Here is a 17,221-nt window from a genome sequence, read left to right on the forward strand (position 1 = left end):
TTGCCCCCTCCATCCATCCATATGGATAAACAAAAAAACGACACATTTAAAATGTAACCTAAACCATTTAGGCAACCCCACTCTCCATCAATTCCGACCTTTTTGCATACACTATTGAAAATATCACGTTATGCTATAGGCTACATGCCGTTAGGCAGAGGGCTCTTTTGAGCCCATTTTTCGTTACAAATTTTAGGATGATCTCACGGAAATCTGTGAATAAATACAAAGTTTTCAAACTGAAGTCAGTGACGGGAAGACATCACACTTTTTAGAGATGGAACTGCAGAAAAACCTAAAACCTTGACATGATTATGAATAATAGAATTATGGACGTTTCTCCATTTTTGTGGATTAGCCTTTCCATAACTAACGTCAACTACTGTCCTACTTTGGTAAGATTGAAATTAATGTCTTTGACTGTCTTTAGTAGGTGTCTCCTGTGAGAAAGTTAGAACACCGTCCAACTGTCTAAAGATGCAGTCTTTAGCCTAACTGGTTGTTACTGACTCAGCGATGCTCGCAGACATTTACGCACTGTGTTGTGACCTGATTGTGACAGAACAGTGACGTTGTTATTGGTAGTTTGAAGGGTACGGTGTTGGGGGTGGTGCATGTTAAAAGTTTTGAGAAGCACTGGTTAGACATGTTAATTTTTTTTGGTGTAACATATTGGCAACATTAACACATTAATTTGCTAAAGGAAAAATAGGCAGTTCCCAATTGCCTGTGAAAACGACCATTCTGCCCTGTTCTTGTAATGACCACAGTCAGTCTTATTCGTTCTCATACATTTTGGTCTATTTATTTACTAATTTCAGCAAGCATAATGCCTAGGAAAGAGAGGCTGAGAAAGGAGAAAATAAAAGTCAAATTGCATTTAACCTGTGCGATTTTTTTATTATACAAAGAAAAGGTTTTCCACATATGCAAAAAGTGCCCTTTTTTCCCCCTGGAGCACTTGCCCCCCAAAATGTCTGTGCACGCCACTGCTTATCAACATCCTCCATGCCCTCATCCTGACTCAGCTGCTCCTCTCCCCCACTGCTAACACCTGAATCCAAGCTGGGAAGCTCCGGGCTGTCAGCCTGCTGTTTCTCCACTCGCTCATAATCAGAACAAACCTGGATAGACTTGCCAAACACACCTCCGCTGCTTCCAAACAGCCTCTGAAAATCTGCCTTTTGTTCATTCCCTCCCTCCTTCTCTTCCTCAGCCTCAGGTTCTTCATCATGGCTATCAGTCATATTGATGCTATCTGCCTCCATGCTCTCTTCACTGACCTCTGCACAACTGCACGTGCCTGAATCTAGACTCTGGAGCCTAAATCGATCATTGTCGAGCCTCTCAGTTTTCTCGTAGTCTGAAATCACCTGCACTGGCTCACTGTTACTGCTGCCTTTGAGCAGCAACATTAACGTCTCCTTTTCTTTCTCTCTCACTTCATCACTTTCCTGTTCTGTGCTTTTTCCTTCACCCTGAGTACCAACAGGACCATAAGGCGTGTCAGCCGCACAGGGCTTCAGATTCCCAGCAGTGAGTGAGGAAATAGGAGGAGGGCTACAAAGCTCAGAGTAACTTGGGTTAGTGAAGCTGGAGCTGGTGGAGTCATAGCTCCCTTTGTTCAACACCATCTTCTCATCTGGCTTGTAGGCCACAGCAGCATCCACAGGTGAGGTTAATTCTACAGTGATCATTTCCACTGATTTCAAGAAGGAGTGAAAGTATTCACTGGAGAACCCACTCTGGAGGAGAGAAAGTCACAGAACAGAAGAGATTAGAAAGATTTGAAATATATAAAATTATCAATCTGCACTTTAATGGGATTAAATAGGAAAGCATCAGGTGTTTGGGGTGCTTCACTCAAACTTTAGTGAATTTGAGTTGCTTGGATCATAAAGGTCATAAGTCTGTGGCTGGATTAGTGAGTCACTTTGTCTGTCTGGTTCCACCTCCCACAGAGTTCACAGCTATCTGCAATGCTCTGTCTTCTTATGGTACATGTTGTGTCCGTCTGCTTTTTAAGCTACATTAGCTTATTTTGTTTTTCTTTTGGACTCCTTAAACTCTCTGTAGCTCCCTGCTAGTTTACAGAGTTTTTTTTAAATAAATATGTTTAGACATGAAAATTAGACCCTGATGCAGTCCACCTCTGTGGTTATACAGTGAGCCTTGTTCCCAGCAGGCAACAGGTTAACAGAGAAAATACTGTGAGGTGACTGTTGTTGCTAAATGGTGCTGCATGAATAAAACTGTACTGAACGAAAATTAAATCATTGTATAATAGACTTTCCCATGAACTTATCCAGCATCTGATTTTAACACTGTGATGAAGCAGGTGTTTTGTTTTTTTTGTTTGTTTGTTTTTTCTTTCTTCCCCCCTTCTCACCGTCTCTTCTCCCCTTTGGTTTTCTTTCTCTCCCTCTCTTTCTTTCATTCTTTCTCCCTGTCCTATCCCCCAGTCATGTCTGTCCCGTTTGTAGCAACTGAAAATAAAATAAATTCATAATTATAATAAAGGTCAATCAAATGGACCAATATGGCAAGGCCATGATGATCCACTTGGTAAAATAAATCCGCTTGGCATCTTTCTTGGCCTTAAGACAACAATTCTGATGGCTAAAGATCCAAACGGGACACAAAAAAAAAAAAAAAAAAAAAAAAAAAAAAAATTTTAAGCTACTACACTTCACGTTCATTAATAACACTTTCTTGTTCTCAGAAATTTGCATTTAATGATCCTGTAACTCATACTTGTTCAATATCCTTATAGCTGCTGTTGAAAAACCAAAGACAGAAACACTGAAACCAGAGAGACGTCAGAGGATCAGTCTCTATTTAGCTCTGGGTTTATTTGTAGCGGTGATTTTTGCACTTCCCCTGCATTACTTGATTTTAACGTATTGCAAATAATCAATTTGTATTTGTAAAATCATTTGTAATTTATATATATATATATATATATATATATATATATATATGTGTGTGTGTATATATATATATATATATATTAGGGGTGCAACGATACACAAAATTCACGGTTCGGTTCGGTTCGATACTTTGGTGTCACGGTTCGATATTTTTTCGATACAAAAAAAATGTTCATGCCTTTTTAATTTGTCATTTATTAAAATTATAAATATATATTTTAACTCAAAAGTACAGTTTTTAAATTTAACCCTAACCCTTGTGCCTGTTTTTTATTTTGACAGCGAATGCGCACCTGCGGACCACTTATGTGCAGCCCTGGTTATTTAGCTCGTCATATTGCAGCCACAGAAATTCTTTTGTCCATGAAACCATAAAGCTGCACTTTCTGTTTGCCTTATAGTCTGATTTGTCATAACTTCTCCATTTTGTGGTAAGCTTTTCTTTGGCTGTCACTTCTTCACCCTGACCTGTCTTATTTGGCTCAGCAGAACTAAAATATATATCCTGCTGCTTTTACACACGCACTCACATAAGCTCAGCGATTCTCTGCGCGATCAACCTCTCACATGTTTAAGCTTGCTGCGTGAGGTTTCACTGAGGTTTCACTTGTCATGTTTGCATAGTAAGCTAACAATTAATAGGACGATGTCAGAGGAATTGGTGCACAAATTATCATCACTCACAGATCAGTGCTGTCGCTCTCTATACACAGTTCGCGCGATTGCAAAGTGAAAGCAAAAAAACAAGCGCAAATTCAAACGCGATTTCAATATGTCACATATTGACAGTGGCTCACCGATGCCAATGACATAATTATCCAGCTACATTTCCGAAAGAATGCAAAAGCATTGACATATATTTTTCCTTCCTACAATAGCCCGACGGGCAGGGCAGAGATAGATTTTGGTAAACCGACTGAAAAAAATCGCTAGCCCCGGGACGTCGGGCTAGCGATATTGCGAGCCCTGTATCTGATTGAGGAATCACTCATCTTTGTAAAAGAGAGTTTATTACAGAGAAATGTCTCTTTCCAAAATAAAAGCTATACTATCCGCTTCTTCTGGGCTATATTCTCAGCAGCATATTAAACATATAAGGAGAATCATGTGCTAACAGCTGTCTAAATGACTCGGCTAAAGTTAGTAGCATGCTTGCTTGTTTTTTTTCTGCTTCCACTTGTCTTTGCACTAGGATGATGTCGGCGTAAATGTGCAGTCATATTCGTTGTGTTCCCACTAGTACTTTCAGGTTAATCTCGTTGAAATGACCTTAACGCCACAACACGGCAAATCTCCGTTAACGAGCTACCGCCGATCGCCCAGTGCATGGGGCTAGACGGCCAACACGTTAACGAGCTAACTGCGCTAACACACTAGTTCCCACCCATGTAATTGAGCATTGCGTGGCACATCCAACATACTGTTTTACTTTAGTCCATGACTCGCTTACCTTCAGGGTCATACGTCACATGAAAACCAAAATAATTCCAAACGCCAGATATGAATGAGGGTGGGGGAGGTCCATGTTACAAGGAGAGCTTAACTTCTGTCTCGCTAGCTTGCCCTGCGCTCTTCCTTCTGACGATGCTGTCTGTGTTGAGCGCTCAGTGGATCTGCGTTCGACTACTCTGCCTAGGCTGCACTGTCGAGCCTAGGCGGAGTAGTCGAACGCAGATTCACTGAGCGCTCAACACAGACAGCATCGTCAGAAGGAAAGTTGATAAAATAAATTACAAATTTTGTATTGTTCGATACATATGCGTACCGAACCGAAAGCACTGTATCGAACGGTTCAATATCGATACGAATATCGTTGCACCCCTAATATATATATATATATATATATATATATATATGTATTTTTTTTTTTAATATATATAATAAAAGGAAAAGAAGAAAAAAAAAAAAAAAAACACTGTGATGAAGCACTCTACTCTTAACCCTGACCCAGTGGTCTCCAACCCTCCGGCTACAGAGTGAGAGTTGACGCTCGGGTGTGAAATTTATGGTTTTCAGGGTTTTTATCATTAACTCGGTTTCCCTGGGTCTTTTCCTGTGTTGTAGTTGTGTCTTATTTTGAAAGAAATATTTACACGTTACCATAGCGACCAGAGAGCATTATGGGGCAGAGAGGAGGATGTTGCTCTCAATGTTGTTGGCGCATTTCAGGAGGACGCCGCTAATAAAGTTACACAATACAGTGAATTTGCGTTTATTATTATATTTACAAAATACCACAAGGTCATATCAGTTCATTTTTTTTCATTTTCCTTGACATCTTAAAGGCCGGTCCCTGAAAATATTGTCTGACATTAAACCGGTCGGTGGCGCAAAAAAAGTTGGGGACTGCTGCCCTAACCTAAAGAAGAGTCACTATTGGACACAAAAGTGGTTAAAACTGAACATTGAATATCTGGTAATAATTGAATTTCCTGCAAACAAATTCACCACAGTATTTCATAAATACTATGTTTACTGCCCTGAAGTGGCCACAGTACTATCTAATGCATGGAATAATAACATGTAATAATAACTTGTTATAACAGAGGAAATATCTGTGGTTCATACCTGGATTTCTCGCAGGAAGGATTTTACTGGGTCTGGTATGGGTCGACCTTTGATTTTCTTTACTATGTAAACCCTAAAAAATAAAAATAAACCAGAGTTGTCAGAAAATAACTACATCAAATTAGAAGAAATGATAATAATATTATTTGCTATAGAAACTTGTGTCCGTGCTCACGTACCGGGTGGTTTTGTGAGTGCTTAAGAGCAGGCCTGCCAGCAACACCACCACACCGACTATCGTTACAGGAACAACAAACGTATTACCTGAAAAATATGGGACAGATCAGGTCACAGTGGCTCAGAAACATGAGAAAACTGGGTCATACAGCCAAGTCTACGAGACACAGACAAGTTTGCTTCTGCAGCCGATACAGTGAATTTAAATAGAAATCAAGATGTGACTGTGATTTATTATTCAAGAGACTAAGGATGAATTTCGCATGAAGTGCATGGAATATAAAAATACAGACATTTTCAGTTATGCCCTTCATTTAATTATTATTACTAATCCTTGAGTGCAAATCTTTTGTATGTGACTGTCTGAAGTCAGAAACCTTCAAAATGCCATTTCTTCCCTTTACTGCAGCCTCCTTCAGTTGCTGTTTGCTTCTGGGTCTTTCTTCTGTCTGTCTTCACTAAGTGAAAAGTACGCCATGTTGGGCTGGGGTCATGTGACCGATTTGTCCTTTTATGAACATCTCTGTTCCTTTTGCTGCATGTTTTGGGTCATTACAGGCCCATCCTGTGAGTTTGTAATATTTGACTGAATCAGAAAAGAAAGTATTGTTGTTGCTGTAGCTGCTCTGTAAGCATTCACCAGTAAAGACCAGCTAACTATTACCATCAGCAGCCATGCATGCCAGTGCCATGAAGCTGCTGAGTTGTTGATGTGACAACCCTCTAAGTGTTGTAGGACCTCTATGATAAGTCTCTTATGGTTTTTAGCCCATTCAAGGCCTCGCACTGGTGCCCCATATGGACTGCATATTTTATGTTCCCATGAAAAACTACCAAATGGAAACTAAACACTTTGATCAACTCAAGGAAACAGGCCAGATGTGGACATTGATGCTTTTGAATCTGAGAATTAATGTAGTTGTAATATTGGTAGTATGTGTTATTGTCGTCTGCCGTTTATCTTCTTCTCGGCAGTTAACTAATCTCACTCTGTTTGCAGTAGACTGATCGCTCCTACCTCATAACGACCGGCTATTATTTCTTCGTTTCTGAAGTATTCCACTTTTTTTGGTGACAAAGTCCTATTGACTTTGAATTGAGAGCCAGCCCTCTCTCTCACCACTCTGGTGAGTTAAAGGCTGTGAGTTAAACAAAACATGTTGAGATAAATGTACCTGATGTTTGTTTTATTTTCCCTACTGGTGACTCCCATGATGCAGTGGGGCTCCAGTCACTCCAGGCTCCCTTGTGGTGCTGAAAAATAGACCGCACACGAACTCGTGCCTCGTGCCTCTCGCCTTGTATCAGCAAATCTTGCTCTAGCTCTGCCTTGCATCCCGGCTGGCACTCCTCTTCATTGCACTGAATGCCAAGTTTTTTGTACACAGCAGGATCCTGACACAAAAAAAGCAGTGCGGAGTTGTGGATGAATCTTGCTTCGATTTCACACAGCCACAAGGTTGCCATTTAAACGTGCACTTTTAAGATCACTCAGCTCAACTTAACTCACTTAAACTTGTTCACATTGTGTCACAAAATCTAAACTTACACTCCATGACTGATCCTGCTTCTTCCACTCGACTTCACTTCTATATGAACTGATCCTTTCATGTTTGTGGACTTGGGACAACCAGGAAACAGACGTGAAGTAGACTTTTGGCTCTGCAGGAGGATTCACCTTTACTGCAAGATCACACACACAGTTGTTTTAGGTCACCATGAATAGCTCGCACTGTAAATCACAAAGAGCCAGTATTTATACTGTAGATTACACTCACTGTGACAGGATGGCATGAAGGAAGTGATTAAACTCTTCATTTGGTTGCAGCTCAGATTAAGGGACAACTCATGGAAAGACTGAAACTGGAAAAAAATGTTTGAAAAATATTTACTGTTAGAGAACATTTATTACAGAAGTTTCTTTTTGGCAAACTTCAAAAGGGGCTTAACAAAAGCTTAATTTTTTCCAACGACAGAAAAACTAACTATTTAGAAGGAGTCAATGACTGCCCCGAGAACATTACTTTCTACTTTCTGCAGAATATTAGTTCTGACTTCTAATTAAACTACAAACTGAGATATAGGATATATGATTTTATCTCGGTGGCGCTACAATAATTTGATTTCTTCACACACTCACAGTGTATTCCATTTCAAAGATCAGGGAGCACTTCTTTAGCGCTGGTCTGGAGACGTCAACAGACTTTAGCTCACAGGAAGCGCTGTAAGAACTGAGAAACAGTATTAATCTCTTTTTGGTGCATATGATGACATCTGTGATTTATGTTATGTGAGTTTTATGTGTTGAGCTTTTCTCTTTGTGATTGAGGTCCTTACATGTAGCGAGATTTATACTGAGCATGTATGGTGCATGCAGTGTCATCAGACACGTATCTGCTGTTCCACAAACATGTGATGTTTCTATTGTAGTCAGTGTAGCAAGTGAGATCTGTGAGAATTAAAACAGGAGAGATTAAATGAAAATGAGTAAATATGTCAAACAACAGATCTTAAAATCAGTTAAACATGAATAAAGAGGAATAAAGACTAACTCTCTGGAAGCCTGGGACACTCATCACTTGTGCAGAGCAGCAGCACAGGCAGCAGAATAAACAGGGAAAGGCTTTTCTTATTTCTCTCCATTAAGTCGACAGTTTTCTTTCTTAGAGGCTGCTGGGATGGTGACTCGTGACTGTGACTGGAAGACTTGAAGGACTGTAGTTGCTTTAGGTATTGACTGACTGCTTTCTGATTCTTCTCATCCTGCAAAGGTAACCACATAAAATAAAATGTTACCATGTTAGCAACATGATTAGAGACGACACAGTTTTATTTCTCCAAACAGTCAGACATCAACCCACAGAGAAGAAAAACAGTTGGCTACAGATAAACACATTATAAACAGAGGAAGGAACAACAGACACACAAGTGTTTCAGATCCTGCCTCAGTTTGTAAAACTAAAAGCAGTGATGATGTAATCCAGACTCCTACTGTGTATACTAAGGAGCACTTAAACTTACTGTGTTTTAATTTACTTTCATCCATTTTCTTCTACTTATCCGATCTAGCATCGCAGCGATGAAAGCTAGAGTCTAACTCAGCTTGCACGCGTCGAGGGGTAAGGTGCACCCTGGACAAGTCACTTTACTATATAATACAAAGTGCTGTTCAGCAACTGTTATTGTGGTTTGGAGACATCTACATAAAATGAAATTGAATTGAAATCATAATTTACATGAAGCGCTTCAAAAATTAATGTTTCCATTGGTGTTGCATTTGTGGTCTTTTCTTTCAGACATGCGTCTCTACCACAGCCTCACAAACTGTTGGCTGCTCGGTTTGTGTTCACTTGGTTTGATCTGCTCCACCATGTCAAATCAAATAAAACTGATACATAAATAACAACAACCTGATCTCCTGGATGTTTTCTTACACAAAAGAAATTGGCACTAAATCTTAAACTGAACAACATTCAGTAAAACATTTTTAATATTGTAATTGTAATAATACAATTCTCTTATAAAAATAATAATAGCTGTACATTAAAGCACACACGCTGTCCATTAAAAGACTTCAGTCAGTGACACTTACCTGCTGGCTGAGCTGCAACTGATCTGCTTCCAACTGCTGACTTAATTTCACCTGATATCCTGTCAAAGAGCATCACATGAGGGTGTTACTTTGTTTACGTATCAAATGTAACCAACTAAACTGACAAGACAAAAAAGGCAGGTGAATTCTGTGAGGTCACTGCCAGAACTACAGCCACAAATCTAGATCATCTCTCGATCACAACCCACAGAGCTCTTCTGACGAACATTTGAGCTTCTGAGTGTTTCACTTGAAGCCTTGTAACCCTTTAGTTTCATCTAATCTGATTCTTCAACTTATAAACGGTTGTATATAACAGTACCTGCAGTGCACCTGCCTGTATAACTCTGAGCTGATAACTTCAAGCATGCAGCATCAGGTGGAAACTGGCTGTTCTGGGTTGTTGCTTCATTATTTGAATCTTCCTTGACTATAGTACAGCCTGTCAGTTCCCCCACCCTGTTGTATTTCTGACCACACACACACACACACATACACACACACATTGCACTATTTATAAGTATTAGCAGTAGCTCCCTTTGCGTGGTGATTCTGTGAAAAACAAGATGAAAAAGAAACTGTGTTTGTGTGATTTTGTCCTTTTTGTGGTTTTGCAGCCAAGTACAAGCTAACCAGCAAACACCCACATCCTCACCCAATGTGTTCACATTATGCATTAACTGACTTTAAGCATTTTATCTTTGCAAGAACACATTTATGTTCAAGTAAACCTTTTTTTTCATAGTGTTCAATACAAACATATTAAGTTTAAACAGCATAGTACTGAAGTTGGTTTAGATTCTCATTCACATAATAAATATCACTACGTCACATTAGATACTCCAGCTTTGCCCCAAACATAGAGCCAGACTCATAAAGAAGATCTTCAGATCACATCTTCTATAGAACAAAAACTGTGGATCTTTATGAGAACTCAAATGTTCTAAAAGCTTTTCAAGTTGATATAAAAGATGTGATGGGGGACATTATGCTTATTGATCCTCTTAAAATGAGCTTTCAGAGCTTTCAGTTGTGTGCTGCAGCTCACAAAAATGGTTCAAAGCAGGCAGTTGTTTATGGTTTCTGTAACAGGTGCACTTCCTTACTGATCTACTGTTATAAATATCAAAGTTTCATGCAAACTGGGAGGCTCTGCACTGAGTGCTCATGGGTGCTCAAGGTGACAACGTGGCATTCAGTACTTTAACAAGATAAAAGCTCTGAAACTGTACAGAATAAAAAAAATACAAGAGATAAACAAATGGAAGAGACCCAATCAAGTCAGCGAGTCTCAACATGAAGGAAGAAACTTATTGTGGTACATTATGTTGTGAGTCTGCTTTGTTATCTGGTTGTTATCTGGTCTATGCACATTGCAATTGTTCTGACCACATAAACCTACCTGACAGCATTAATGCACTGTTGCTCCACAGTGTTGGTATAGAAGCTGAACTTTTACTCTGCCAAATCTTCCCAATGGTTGAAACATGTCACATAGTGTTTGATGTGAAGCAGCTCTTTGTTTATTCCTGTACTGAAATCCTCTGCATTCAAACCTTTCAGACAGATTCCAGTTGTTTCATAGAACTTAAACACAAAAAGTTCATCATGGGGTTTCACAAGGTTCTGTGCTGACACTCTTATGGCATCGGTTTATGGATCCACAACAGTGAAAGTCAGTGATCACATATCCTCTGGTGTTGGGTCGCAAATTTTGAAGCCAATATGATAACCTCCCACCAACGCTGTGGAGGCCAAGCTTTTCACATCCAATTAAAATCAAATCACTCATAATGATTCTCTGGAAAATGCATAGAATTCTTAGAACAGGGTTTATTAAACATTGTCATATGAACAGCAGAACAGTACATTTAAAAGCAGAAATATCACATAGAAAGCAAGCAAACAAAAAGCGAAGCAACCCCGGAGTGCAGAGCCTTAAAGCACAAACAGAAAACGCACACAAAGACAGACAGGAAAGAAGCAGCAGGAAAAAAAGAGAGAGCCCCAGTGCATATCAGAGTCATCTTATACAGGGACAGTGATCCCCCCCTCCTGTCGTTGGGTATCCTTTCATCCATTGTGTTTTCTTTTCATCTTCCACTTATGATATACACGACCCTACACCATAACTTGCAAACCAGTCTCTCATCCATCATTGCACTGGGTCCCTTTGACAGTTTCATGGCCAAAGTGAGTCTGAAAGTCTGCAGAAATGCAGTTAATCAGTTAATCCATTCAACAATATTGTTGGGCCTGCATGCCAGACGTAAACTGCTATCCATGCTGAGTGGGGGTTTACTTGTTCGCCTTCTGGTGTTTGAGGCAAGAACCAGAATCCCTGGTACATGCCCTGTAAAGGCCAGGTTTTTTGTCTTACATAGATATTAAAATGGCTGTACACTTCGGCTTTACAATCATTCATGCTTTTGTGTTACAGCCATTTAAGGGGCTGTATGCTTTTATCTTACAGCCCCAGAAAGGGCTGCAGGCCTTTGCTTTACAGCCATCTTTTGTACAGCCATTTAAAGGGCGGCAAATCCTGTTAAACACCGCTGCATGCTTCTGCTGCACAGTTAAATGCAGCTGCATGCTGAGAAGGGTCCTATGCACATCCTTTAGCAGTGCCAAGCTGAATTAACCCTTTGTTGGACTAGTCACAGTTGACCATTGATATTAATCAACATGTGCTCATACAACAAGTGGCACAACTTTTTCAATAATATAGTGGGAGATATATATGACCTAAATATATGGGTCATGTGATTTGAACATACAGGAAATGTTTAACAAAGTGCCTCCACTCTATAAACACTTCGCTGTAAATATGCATAGTCTATATGAGTATATATGATTACACACAATTTATGAAAGCAACTATGATTACATGTCTAGTGTATACAGGTATATATGTCATAATAAAATCCACAACACCAGAGTCTCAGCACTGGTGTACCCCAGGGCTGTGCTCAGTCCACTTCTCTACTCCCTTTATACACATGATTGCAGGCCTGTCCATCCAAGCAACAATTTTATGAAATATGCTGATGACACCCACGCACACGGACCAGTACCTCCTCTTTGACTTCCACCACCCTCTGCAACACAAACTTGGAGTAATCAGGACCCGGGCAGAGAATGTTCCCTCTAAGCCTGAAGGGAAAAAGAAGGAACACACACATGTAAAGGAAGCACTTAAAACATGCAGTTATCCTAGATGGGCTTTCATCAAGTCAGCAAAGAGGCACAGAAAAGAAGATCAGACACCCACTAGGGAGGATAAGAAAGACAAACACAACAATATTGTCATCCCCTATGTAGCCGGTGTATCAGAAAAACTCAGGAGAATCTTCTCCAATCACGACATCCCAGTGTGCTTCAGAGCCAGCAACACACTCAGACAGAAACTGGTTCATCCCAAAGACAAAACTCCTAAACACAAACTTAACAATGTGGTGTACGCTGTACAGTGCAGCGAGGAATGCCCAGACCTCTACATCGGAGAGCCCAAACAGCCACTTCATAAGCGTATGGCACAACATAGAAGAGCCACCTCCACAGGACAAGACTCAGCAGTCCATCTGCATCTAAAGGACAAAGGTCACTCTTTCGAGGATCCCAATGTACATATTTTGGGAGGACAGATGGTTTGAAAAGAGGAGTAAAAGAAGCCATTTACGTTCACTGTGAGCGACCATCTTTGAACAAAAGCGGTGGTTTACGACACCAACCCTCTGCCATCTATAATCCAGGTGTGAGATCCCTTCCCAGACGCCTTAACGCCCACTCACATCCTGGGCCATCTGACCTCAGGAAATCACACGATAGGGTGGGGCCAGGTTTCACAATGAGCTCACCCGAAACCTTGGCTGATTGTGACCTACACCCATTTTCACACCATGGCTCATGTGATTAGAGGATCTTTAGGGGGTCTTTAGTTCAGGACAAGAAAAATGTAAGAAAGATGACACTCTCTTCTCACTTTCTTTTTGCCTCTCTCCGAGTCAGAAGCAAGAAAACCACAAATACACACTAAAAGTTCAAACCACATCCTAACCCTATTCTCTTCACAGAAAACAAATTTCTTTCCACTGATAAAAAAACAAACAAAAAAACCATCATTCACAGGTCCGCAGCTCAGACCGTAGTAAGTTTTTGCTACGGGTTCCGTGTCGGGCTCGTAGCCAAAAACTGGGTCAACTTTGCTAGCGAGAGACAGAGAGAGGCGTTGAAAGGCTGCTCCAAAGCAACTTATTGTTTCGGAGGAAAACACGAACACAGTGTACAGTCAAGTGTTAATAGCTTACTTACAACTGGGCTCGTCAGGCACTCTTTTTGGCTGTAGTGGTTATTATTATATTTACATGCTTCCAGCTCCCGTTTCTGGTTGGTGACAACCAGTGTTGGTCAAGCTACTTGAAAAAAGTAATCGGTAACTAATTATTGATTACTTCCCCCCAAAAGTAATCCTGTTACTTTACTGATTACTTATTTTCAAAAGTAATTAGTTACTTACACTTTTTAAAAACATGATTTAAAACCTGAATAGGTAATAAAGCAATGGGTCTTTCAGCCCAATTCTACTTTTTCTGCATAATCCATCATATAAAATGTAACCAAATGAAAAAGTCTCTTTTAAAAACTTTTTATTAGTTTTAATCTTTTAACCGTATGCATCAAGGAAAAATTAAATTATATGCAATATTCTCTGACTGGAAGAAATAAGTTTAACATTTAAACCTATACACTCACACTTTCAAATAGATGCAAGTAGAACACAGCAGAAAACAAATAAAATCAAAGACTATGCAGTCCCGTTGCTTTTAAATCTATTTTCACCTGTTTAGCAGGAGTAGGGCAGGCAGAGGTTTGCCCGGTGCTGCAGCAGTCATGTCAGTGGAAGGATCCGGGAGTTTCTCTGTGAATTTCACATTCCCGTGGCAGCGTACTCGGTGCTTGCTCAAACGTTTAGGGGTTTTTTTCACTGTAAAAAGAAGTTTTCTTCCCACGCAGAGTTTACAGCGGATGCTAATGTTTTTGTCACTTTTTACAGAATCAAAATCAAAGTAATGTCAGTACTTCCATGCTTTAAACGCTGCATGGTCATACTCTCTCGATATATTATCCATTGTTGAACTGCACACAGCTGTTGCCACGAACGTCGCACTCGGTTACGTCATTGTCATGAGACACTCTTGCAAACAAAATCACGGTTTAGGAACGCAGTAACGCAGCATGCTTACGGGAAAGTAATCCCTTACTTTACACATTACTTTAAAAAAAGTAATCGGATTACAGTAACGTGTTACCTGTAACGCGTTACTGCCCATCTCTGGTGACAACTCGTACTTTTGGACTCTCCTTTTTCTCCCTCCCTCGCGCTCAGAGGGGGAGGGAGGGAGAAAAAGGAGAGTCGTGCTGCTGGCAGAATGGCAGCACGGACTACACTGCCCATGAGTCTATATTCTTTAGGGTTATGCCATCATAGTAAATCATTTTTTGAATAATAATTTAAAGAAATATTTCTTCACGTCTTTATGCGGGCCACAAGTAGAGGTGACATGGGCCGCGAGAATGAGACACAGGCATTAGAGCCTCTTAATGCAGCGGTGCATGCTCTGAGCAGAGGGGGAATGGGTGCCCCAGGAGGTAGTAGCAAAGGGAGTCGACTGGCCACTAGAGCTGGGCGATATGAGATTTTTCCATATCATGATATGTTTTTTTCATTTCAGGCGATAACGATATATATCACGATATAAGCCAAATAACTAAATTTGTAAGATTTAAATGTGCCGTTGCTCACAAGTAAAATGTGAAACAATCAGCCGCTTGTTTTGATTTAAATATTTATTTCCCATAATAAGTTAAACAGGGCAGATGTACTTAAGGAAAATGAGACTTCAGTTTCAAATAAATAAAGGCAAATATTGCAAACTAAACAAAAAGCAGCCGCTAAAGTGTTTAAGTTTGAAAATAGAACAAACAAAACAGACTACTAAATTGTCACTTCCACTTAGAAACAAAATATTAATTCTAAAAATAAATCTTAGTTTTTTTTACAGAAGAACAGACAAAATTAACTAACTTTTGTCAATATCAAATGAACTGAGAACTAAAAGGAAATTCTCACTCTCCTTGTTGTATAGCTGAGCTTTTCCAACAGTTTTAAAATAAAGATGCTAACAGAACATTCTTTAAATCCTAGGTACACATTTTTAAATTTTGCTGACAGACTGACCAAATTTTTTTTTCTTATATTTAAAAAGGTGACAGAGGCTGGTGTTATCAACATCATTGTTTGACGTTTTCATCACTTGTTCTTTTTGTCTTGAATTGCCCCATTTGGTGGAATCATAATTTAATGTTCTTTATAGGAAAAAGAGCTGAGGTTCTGTATTAGCCAATTGGGATCTGTTAGGATGCCTGGGTCGTTGACCCAGGGGTTTTGAGTTTATTATATTATTTATACTTTCTAGTCTTTGGTTTCTTTGAGTTCTGTCTTATAGTTTATGTCTCTGTCTTCTCTAGCTGCTCTGTCTCCCCTGTCAGCTGTATCCCCTTGTCTAGTTCGCGTCTCTGTGTGTCCTTAGTGGCTATATCCCCGTGTCCAGTCAGTGTCTGTGTCTGCCCTGGTCCCACGTCTCTGTTCCCTCTGTTGCAGTGCGTGCGAGTCTGTGTCTTTGTTCAGTTTGTGTTGTGTGTTTCCTGTTTTACTTTGAAAGTCCATGTCTGATGTTAATGTGTTTGGTTTTGCTTCCCCTTGTCTCGTTAGGCCTGATTTGCCCCAGCTGTGTTTCCCTCCTGTTACCCATTCCCTGATTGCTCCCTCTGTGTATTTTAGCCCTGTGTTTCTCTGTGTCCGTGTCGCGATCTACTGTTTTCTTAGCTGTGTGTTCTGTCATTCCTCCGGTGTAAGTTTATTTTGATTTTTCCAGTTATGTTATATTTGAGTTTAACATTAAAGTTGTTTTGAGTTCACATCTGTTTCCGGAGTCTGCACCTTGGGTCCTATTCCTGCCTGCACACAGCCTCACCTAACAGGATCCTGATAGAACCCCAAAATTCTAAATTTTATTTGGCACATTTTGTCAACTTGATTTACACTGAAGAGTGACTGAATATTTGCCTATTATGCATGCCAACAGCAACTATTACCTCAAATAAATAGGCTGACATGAAGAATATTCTTTCTGATGTTTATTTTTTAACAATAACCATGGAAGTGATTTAGATCTCTAGCTTTTAATATGTTTACATGGGCTCAAAAACACAATTAAAAGAGGCATTTTTAATTTTATTCTGCTTCCCAACTTACCGATAGCTGAGTGAAGTCGATGTCCGAAGCACTGCAGCCGGGTCCAGTTATTCAGGGATGTGGCCTTCACTATATTTGTCCCACTATCGGTTGTGATGCAGACTTGTTTGTCTTCACTCAGTCCCCAGGATGCAAGCGCTTCTGACAGTCCTAATGCAATTACTTCACCCGTGTGGTCGTCGGGAAGGTAGGCAGCTTGAAGACATTTGCTTTTCAGATTCCAGTCTTGGTCGATATAGTGGGCAGTAAGGCTAAGGTAAGGTTCTGACGTGCGACTTGACCACATGTCGGATGTAGTAGCGAAGAACGATACAGTTTGTAGCTCCTTCTCAACAGCCTCACGGCACTCTCTATATAGCGTTGGAAGCGCTATCTGAGAGAAATGTTTACGTCCAGGGAGTTGGTAACGAGGATCCAGTACCTTAATTAGCTGCTTGAATCCTTCATTTTCGACCGTGTTTATTGGTAGCATGTCTTTAGCAAGACAGTAGGCTATGGCATTCGTTATGTCGCTATGTCTCTTAGCTTTTTTGTCATATGGTAAGACGCTGGAGAAAGCCGACTCAATTGACTGTTGCTGCTTCGCAGGGATTCCCCCGGTTGTTTTCGATGACAAATTAGCACTTTCAGTCAGAGATT

General features: G+C 40.1%; 1 protein-coding gene across 1 annotated transcript in view; it reads right to left on the minus strand.

Annotated features, from left to right (window-relative positions):
- Window positions 1–12,765, minus strand: part of LOC120716400 (cytokine receptor common subunit beta-like) — a 53,039-nt gene extending 40,274 nt beyond the window's left edge. Inside the window, exons 1-7 of the mRNA XM_040003933.1 lie at window positions 10,670–12,765; window positions 9,268–9,326; window positions 8,228–8,438; window positions 8,013–8,124; window positions 7,816–7,906; window positions 7,454–7,538; window positions 7,225–7,358 (exon numbers count right to left, since the gene is read on the minus strand). Coding sequence (XP_039859867.1) covers window positions 7,225–7,358; window positions 7,454–7,538; window positions 7,816–7,906; window positions 8,013–8,124; window positions 8,228–8,438; window positions 9,268–9,326; window positions 10,670–10,679 — 702 coding nt within the window. The 5' untranslated portion in view covers window positions 10,680–12,765. The remainder of the gene's footprint in view (window positions 1–7,224; window positions 7,359–7,453; window positions 7,539–7,815; window positions 7,907–8,012; window positions 8,125–8,227; window positions 8,439–9,267; window positions 9,327–10,669) is intronic.
- Between the last annotated feature and the right edge of the window lie 4,456 nt (window positions 12,766–17,221).

The sequence above is a fragment of the Simochromis diagramma genome, unplaced genomic scaffold, assembly GCF_900408965.1.
Source record: "Simochromis diagramma unplaced genomic scaffold, fSimDia1.1 OVJJ01000325.1, whole genome shotgun sequence".
Lineage (NCBI taxonomy): Eukaryota > Metazoa > Chordata > Actinopteri > Cichliformes > Cichlidae > Simochromis > Simochromis diagramma.